The 8,433-nt window shown below is 40.9% G+C and overlaps 1 protein-coding gene and 1 long non-coding RNA gene across 2 annotated transcripts in view; both read left to right on the top strand.

Moving 5' to 3' along the window:
- Nucleotides 1–711, top strand: part of LOC131889994 (uncharacterized) — a 1,461-nt gene extending 750 nt beyond the window's left edge. The window contains exon 3 of the mRNA XM_059239235.1: nt 384–711. Within this exon, the coding sequence (XP_059095218.1) occupies nt 384–449 (66 nt within the window). The 3' untranslated portion in view covers nt 450–711. The remainder of the gene's footprint in view (nt 1–383) is intronic.
- Nucleotides 712–3,156: 2,445 nt separating this feature from the next.
- On the top strand, nt 3,157–5,435 carry LOC131890243 (uncharacterized). Its single transcript, XR_009374289.1, has 2 exons — nt 3,157–4,500; nt 4,562–5,435. It is a non-coding gene; the product is annotated as an uncharacterized LOC131890243 (long non-coding RNA).
- Nucleotides 5,436–8,433: the final 2,998 nt, after the last annotated feature.

The raw sequence follows: 8,433 nt of genomic DNA, 5'->3' as shown, positions 1-8,433 counted from the left end.
AATCTTCAGGACCCCGAGAACAAACAGTACTTCACCCCTGACAAGAAAATGGCCAAGGTATGTGAGCGGACAAATATTCTATAGCTTGTTAGGAGTGACTTACTCCACATCGCCCTGGATGATGCAATGCTTAAGATGTGTTTGATTGACGTCTTCCCTCGGACCGGCAATTTTTGACGGGTCTTTTGACGGGTCTTTCGCCTGGTCCTTCGCCCGGTCCTTCGCCGCTCGCTTACTTACTAGAGCTTCGAACCGACGGGGAAGAGACAGGGGGAGGGAGGGACAATGGCTGCGCGTTGATCAAACAGAACAGCTTGCCGGGTGATTTAAAAATGGCGGGAAAACGGAAACCTGTGTTGACCTTGTTTTTCTTGTTATTCCAGGTTTTCGGTGAAGACAGAATCAGAGCCTTTGGCATGGCCAAATTCATTGGTGCACACCTCTCTTAAGAAAACTTCATAGAGCCCCTGTTTGTTTCATGTCTTAATTGAAAGAGATCTTCGTACAAAAAATCGAATGCAAGTTTGGAAAAAATTAGGCCATCTATGTTGAATGTTCAGAATGCGACTTCTCAGTGGATCATCTCATTCTGCTACAGAAGTTGAAGTATTACTTAATTATGAGTTTCATGTCATTGCAAAATCGTTTCAATCGAATGTATGCGTAAGGATGGTCTGAAAGCAAAAATAAAATCATCTTTAACTAATCAAACCATGCCATCCAAGAGTGCGGAATTGTAGATCAGAAAATTTAGTTCTAGTAGGAACTCTATATTATATAGACATTAAAAACAGGGCATTAGTAATGAATTTACTAGTAGCTCAATTAAAGTAATTCGTTGTTTTTTTCGAAAAAATAACTATAATTCCATTACATTTTAAAATTGTGTAATTGTAACGACCCTGCAACCAAAAGAAATACTCGTTATTTCCATCTAGCATATTATGTACAATTAAAGTCAGGATTGACAACTGTGCTTGCTCACAACTACTCTGAGAGTGTTCTTGGTTTTAAATATTGTTGCATTTGCGAGTTTATTGCTTACATCTTCTCAATCAAATTGACTGAAGGCTTGATTAAATCGTAATTGTCCTTCGAATAAACCGGTAACATCTCGTCACAATTTGTGTCAGTTACACACGCACTGAAATTGCATTCCAAGGCATAATGGTTACTTAAGGCCAGATCTTCCGTGGTCCGTACAAACGACACCATGCCCGCGTAGGATGAGAGTAGGAGGTCCAAAATATTCCCTCCGATATGTTTGGAGTGTAAACTAGTTGGCTCAAGAATCCATCAGCGAGAGCGACCAAGAAAAAGAAGATCATGAAGTTCAAACTTGTTGAATTTCTTGATATTCACAAAGTCCTTTCACCTAGCCAGCATGGGTTCCGAGCACATTTTAGCACGGTTACCCAGCTGATTGAACATATAGAGCAGGTTATTGAGGGACTGGAGAGCCATGAATCAGTCGATGTAGTTTATCTTGACTTTGCCAAGGCCTTTGACAAGGTAGATCATGGCCTTTTATTTAACGGGCTCCATGACATTGGGATCCAAGGCAAGGTTCTCAATTGGCTAAGAAGTTTCATTTGTGGTAGGAAACAATTAGTTAAGGTTGAGGGATCCCTTAGTGACATACATGATGTCAAGTCGGGTGTCCTTCAGGGCTCCATTTTGGGTTCTCTCCTTTTCATTATCTTCATTGCTCTGCTTCAGAAGCTTGGTAGTATTAATGTCAGTGTCTCTGCTTATGCTGATGATACAAATTTGGTATTTGGTAGGAGTGGTCAGAACTCTGGTTGTCTGTTAGAGGTCCTAGACCAAATCTACTCTTGGGTTGGTGCGAGTAACATGGCACTGAATGGAATGAAATTCCCCTCAATGACCTTTGGGTCGACGCCATTAGACACTCCACCATTAGATGATGAAGGTAAGGACATTGAGCAGGTCTCATCCATGATGGATTTAGGTGCAGTCCTCCAAGATAATGGAAAGTTCGATGAGCATATCCAGTTAAAAGTTGGTAAAGCTTTTCAAACATGTGGTTGGATATATCGCACGTTTAAGTCCAGAGATAGTATCACGATGCTAACTCTGTACAAGTCGATTGTCCAGCTACATCTTGAATATGCCTCGCCCAGCTCCAATTAGTTCAGCAGGTACGCAAAAGCTCTAGCAGGTCCAAAGATGTTTTATTAGGAACATTGAAGATGTGAGAGAGCTCTCGTATTGGAAGAGGTTAGAAAGGTTGGAACTGTATGTATAGTATTCAGAGACCCAGGATTTAGGGTCAATTGTAGTGACCGTAGAGGCTTAACGTGCATTTTGAGTGCGCCTTCAATCCTTCGAGAATCAAGGCTAGTTAAAACAATGAAGTCCAACTCTCTTCTTTCCCTGGATCCTTCATTGTTCAATTTGCTGCCTTCAAATATTCGTAGGGCGTATATAGACGTTGATCCAGTTGCAGGATTTAAGTCAGACTGGGACAAGTTTTTGACAAAAATTCCCGATCAACCTTACATTCAAGGGTTAGTCAGATCAGCCAACACTAATTCGTTGGTCAATCAAAGAATATATATTAACAAAAGTTAAGTAAAATGAATATATTTCTCGTCATGAACTGCTAGGATTCCAATCGCAGTAGCGGTAAGGAAGTCCACAAAAAATGTGCAATCAAACTCGGCCTGATTTAACCTACTGTTACGGCCCTTGTCTGACGCATAATGCAGGGATGTTGAAGGCCTTAAGGCGATTTGGGATCTAGTAAAGAATTTTTTGTCGCCTACATTCTGGTATGCCAGATTTGTATCAGTGAATGTTTTTGGATGCCAATGTTGTTGTTATTCAATGTTTTTAATAACACTTTCAATTCTTATTCCACTCTCAATTGTATCAACCTTGACATTTTTAACGAAGGAAGTGAATACGAATGAAATCATACTTACTTCTGGATTAAGTAAAGGCCTAGCAATAGTGTTTAACAAAATGTTTGCATCCCTTTTGCCAATCTGGGGCAAAGTTGCGAATTGTGAATCTCAACCTTCCAAATCGACTAATGGTCTTAAAGACTATAGAATTAAAAAATATGGCACCCAATTAATTTCCTTGATGCGTTTGACAACAATGACGTAAGGAGGTTCTGCCTTCTTTGCGTAAGGACGTGCCTGAAACCGATCCTGAGAGACTTGTGTTTTTCCTGGATTTGTTTTTTCTCTTCGTGGAAAAAGTAAAGTGGTGGGTCAGTTTACCGGGGTTTTGGCAAAGAATGGAAGGAAGGGATCCACCTCCACCTGACGGGCCTTCGTCGCTTGGAAGCGGGGTTTCCCACACTAGCCCGGAAAGGGCTACTTACGCACTTATACTACGGTTACAAAGAACGAATTTCCATCGCTGGTGATGGATTTCTTTTGTAACATCGAAGCACGAGGCTAACCTCCCAGGAGGTGTCTGATTTCGGTTTTGACGACATGAAGTTACATCCTCGAGATATATCTCGTATCATCGGAATTGGAAGGCCGTCAAATGTCATTAATACCGTCACCAAAGCAGAGGTTATCGTTCGGGAGAGATTTGGCGACAAGGTGGAGTTCACCATATCTTACGGAGATCAAGTTTGGAAGTGTTGTACCAGGGGGGTGGGGTGAGGTGGAATACGAAAGTCAATCTTCGGTTCTTCCATGTGCCCGTTGAAGTGGAGGAATCTAACTTACTGGGAGCGATAGGGCCTTTTGCTTCGCCAATGTCTGACGTTGTGGAAGATAAATTCGGAAAAGATAGCAATTCCAGATTATTGGGCATTGGGAACGGTAGCATTACAGTTCAGGTCAAGATTATTGATTTTGTACAAGTAGATAAGTGGAAGATCCGTGTGTAGCATAAGGATCAGACAAGAATATGTTAAGGCTGCGGTGAAGGCCCATTGGTGACTTCTGCGGGTTGGATAACAAACCAGACAAGTGATCCCCCGTCTGTTAAATCCCCTATCTCTGTGCAAGAAAGCTTGAATCATTGGGCATTTTCGTCGAGGAAGGAGATCTTTGAAAATGGCATCAAAGACTAGGAGAGGAGCGACGAAGAGAACGAGAAACTTACAGAAGAACCTCGTGGTGCTTAATCATCTGATTTATGGCCAACCGACGATACTCAAGATACAATGACCCCGGAAACTGAAATGATATACATGAGAGGAGCTACAAATCCGAATAAGTTGAAGCGGAAAAATCCAGCAACATCTATATCTCAAATTCTGAATAATGCTACTCTCTCGCCTAAGAAAACGGGGTTTGAAATTGAGAGGAGTCGTCAAGATTTGAGTTTGGCATTACCACCACTTACACGAGGCCGAGAAGTGTTCCTCATCTTGTTTTTTGAGAAATATTGGCGTTGGAGGTCATCTTCCGCAATGGACAACGGTCTGGTTGGCGGAACGGTATCCGAGGGTGCTAATTGAAGAATGTACTTCATCATGGAAAGCAGTTTGGACGGGGGTGACTCAAGGTAATGTCCTAGGGCCTATTCTGTTCATCATCTTAATAAACAGTCTTCACGTTCCCCCTAGGACGAGCCTCAGTTTATTAGCCGATGATGCTAGAGTTTCACGACGTATATACTCTAATCAGGACGTCTTTCAGCAACAAGAAAATCTCAATCTCATACAAGGATGGGCCGTGACTCACAGCATGTCTTTCAACAAAGGGAAGTGTGTGGTCCAACGATTAGGTTCGGTAAATGCTACTGTAAATTACGAACTGGGTGGTACAAGGCTGGTCCTGGTTGAAGTTCACAAAGATCTTGGCACACATATTGACAGCAAGCTGAACTTCTTGAGGCACGTATCTTACCTGTCTTCAAAAGCCAACAAGTTAGTCGGTATGATTAAGAGGCATTTTACAATCCGGTGCCCGAAGGTTCTAATCAAGCTCTTTAACACCTGCATACGCTCATCCCTGGAATTTGGTTATCTTGCCTGGACCCCGACGTTCAAAAAAGATTTCGTTCGGCTCGAATCGGTTCTGCGCCGTTTTACTAAGGGAAATCCTGGAACAGGTGGGTTTGGTTACGACGAGCGTCTGGTGAAAGTTCGATGTGAGTCTTTACTACAAAAGCCATCGCGAAACAAGATCGTCGTTGGCCGAGCAACTTCGGACCCCGGTTGCTCGTTGTGCTGCTAGATTAAATTCTTTCATGATTTGAGCCATTCCAAGGTGGAATGCAGTTCCACAAAGTGTTCGATCAGTGACCTCTTTGAAATTATCTCGCTCTCAGTTGAACTCATGGTACTGATCAAAAAGCTAACTCTTCTCAGGAGTTGAAGACATCGACCACTATCTTTATTTTTCTCTTCTTCACGCCCATCTTCTCATTGTACCAAAACTCTTTATCTACAGCTACGTGATTGTAGTGGTTGTCACAATAAACAATAAATCCATATCCATATCGTTGTCATCTGCAGCGGCGTGGCAAACAAGAGCGGCCTCAGCGTCTTGAAATTGGTTGAGTTTAGATTTCCATGAACAAATCTTGGACTCCAGATAAAATGGACCTGCCCTAGTCAGGCCTTTGTAGCCTTTACGTGAAGATTTCAGGATCAAAACTTCATCGCAACTGGACATGTTTGAACGTTAAATCGGGCCAAATAGCAAGTTGAAGTGTACTCAACGGTATAACAAGTGAAGAAGTGATATTGAGTCGCAGGGAAAAATCGGATTGATATTGCGACAACTTTGTGAAAGAAATAATGATAGAATCCTCAATTGGAATAATACTCCACACAAAAACCCATCTACATCCCACGAAATCCACAAGTCAAAAAGAATGGAACGAATCAATCCACCAATGATGACGAAACGAACCAACCAACTGTAGATACAATGGAAAGTAATTTAAATCCACAATGGCAGGGAAAAGGGCGATAGATCCACCACGAGCCAAACTGGTTCCTCGGGCAAAAGAGCAAGCTCAAACTAAGAGAACGAGTGGCGATGACCCCCATTCGGGAACATCCGGACAATCTTTCCACGACATCCCAATGCAAGTCGGTCGCTCATCCACAGAACCTTGGGCAACCGACTGCGCCACGGAATGATGTCAACCGAGAGATATTAAAATACTTGGATATATTTCGGAAGTGGAGGAGAGGTCTTGGTCCGACCAAACACCAAAGTCGAATGAATATGATAAAGGATTTGGGGAACATATGAGATGGCATGATGGACAAAGGAGTGTACGGGAAATATTATCAGAGACGGCACAAAACCTTTTATTTAAAATCACTCCAACGATAAAATGTTAATGTGATCTCTGATTGCTTTGCCATTCTCGTGAAACTGAACATTTGGAAGGAAGAAGAAATGGCATGAAAAAGGCCATTCCAACAAATCGCTTTTGCTCTCAACCAATTTCAGATTTTCCTTAAACTTCGACTCCTTAAACCTCTAAATCTCGTCCTAAGAGCAGCCTAAGAAAGTGGCAGAAATTCGATCAATCTCGATTTTTCCCATCACTGGCCACAAGTGGCTGAAAGTGGCAGAAAATGGCAGAAAGTGGCAGAAAGTGGTAGAAAGTGGCAAAAAAATGGCGGAAATTTGCTGGGCAAAAAATGGCCGACGGTGTTTAGAATGGCCGCTCTTGATTCTAAAAGATGTCAAAGACAAGAAGGATCATATGGGTTGGATAAGTTTTTCAAGTGTCCTTTGCTACAAAGCATATTGATATGGCATTGGCTGAAATGTAAAATGTTCCTACGAATATTGATATTTATACTGTTTGATGGTTGATTGAATTGATAACAGTATCCATAGACCACTTGCAGTATCCAAGGCCTAGCCACAATACTACACTTTTTTTCACGCTCATTAAAATGGTTATTGAATACGATATAACTTTTTTTTAAATGCAAATGTCGTCATTTTGACTTTAAGAATTTAGGTCAAATGGCATCTCTGGCTCCAATCGATTGCGGTGGCAAAATTCAAAATTGGATCACACACCAATGACGTTTAGTAGTTTTATCTTACATTCGATGCAAAATATCCATCCCAACGTGTCAAAATTCCATACAGGTAGGCTTAAAAATGAACGGAAGTGGTCGTAAATACTAGAAAAAGATGATTTAGAATAATACAAAGAATTCTATTTTCTACCATTTTTGGCCATTTTCTGCCATTTTTTACCACTTATTTTGGACCAATTTCTGCCATTTTCTGCCATCAATTTTTACAAGATGGTGGAAAATGACTTTTAATAATTTCTCATCCCTGGACAGGGTACAATATTCACTTTATCAATAGTAGATGCCTTCACATTCTTCAAAATCGAGGCCAAAATTCAGCTTAATACGTCTTTTTACACGTTCACAACAGCTAGATCAAGCAAGACGTACTGGATACTGTCTCTGAGCTATATCATGCAATCGCAAAATGTCAAAACATGCAATCTCAAGCTTGGAAGGCTAATAAACGGCCAATACATGTGCTAGGAATTAAACCTGATACTTGATATCTTACCCTTAGAACAAGATCAACACAAAACACAATTTTACACATTTCATTTGATGAACAACTTAATCCCCATCAAAATGGGGTTTTTGTTTTGTCTTGTGCATATGCTTGCCAAACTTCATTGATCGTACTATGGGTTAATCAAATCCTGATTTTAACAGAGATTTAAGAAGGGACTAGATTTATGCCAATCACTTTTGGTTCATTGATTGTTAGTGAAACAATATATTTGCCGTTTGAGATATTGTTGATCTGAAATAGAATACTAATATTTGCAATATCTTCATTTAGAATAATCTAAGCATTATCATTAACCATGTATCAAGTTAGGGGATTTCTTATGTCACTTTTATCCGCATTATTCAGCATCAATATCATTCACTTTTTCTTAAATTTCATTTACATTAGACTTTGGTTAGGCCTGAACATGAAATATTTATTTAAACTTTAACTTTATTGCGACTCTTGGTCATGTCAGATTGTAAAATGTATAAAACTGTATGAATAAATATCATATACAAAAATCGATTAATAAAAGAATAAAATGGTCAAGACTGATAAAATAGTTGACTAGAGTGTGGTATCACAGTGAGTTTGACTAGTATTGGTTCAGTGCACATGAAAAAAGTGAAGAGGGAAATTGCAGATAGTACATAAACAGGTGGGGAGAGGTAAATGATGAAAATCTTGGTTATTGCAGTAGAGTGGGTGGGTCAGATTGAACAGATCTTTTGTCAGCTCCCGTCGTTGATGGCATTGGGTCGGGAGCCGGACAAAGGTACGTGAGCGCCAATACTCCGAAGGGATGTCGGGCCAAGGACAATAAGGTGTTATTAAGTCCTTGACCGGGAAGGACAACTTGTGTCCGGACATCACCTCCGGAAAGGTCAGGTTCCCAACACTGTTGGACACTAACCTTGCCAGCCCGATG

This window comes from Tigriopus californicus, chromosome 11 (assembly GCF_007210705.1).
Source record: "Tigriopus californicus strain San Diego chromosome 11, Tcal_SD_v2.1, whole genome shotgun sequence".
Lineage (NCBI taxonomy): Eukaryota > Metazoa > Arthropoda > Copepoda > Harpacticoida > Harpacticidae > Tigriopus > Tigriopus californicus.
The sequence above is the reverse complement of the archived record's forward strand: the minus strand, read 5'-3'. Positions and strand labels throughout refer to the sequence as shown.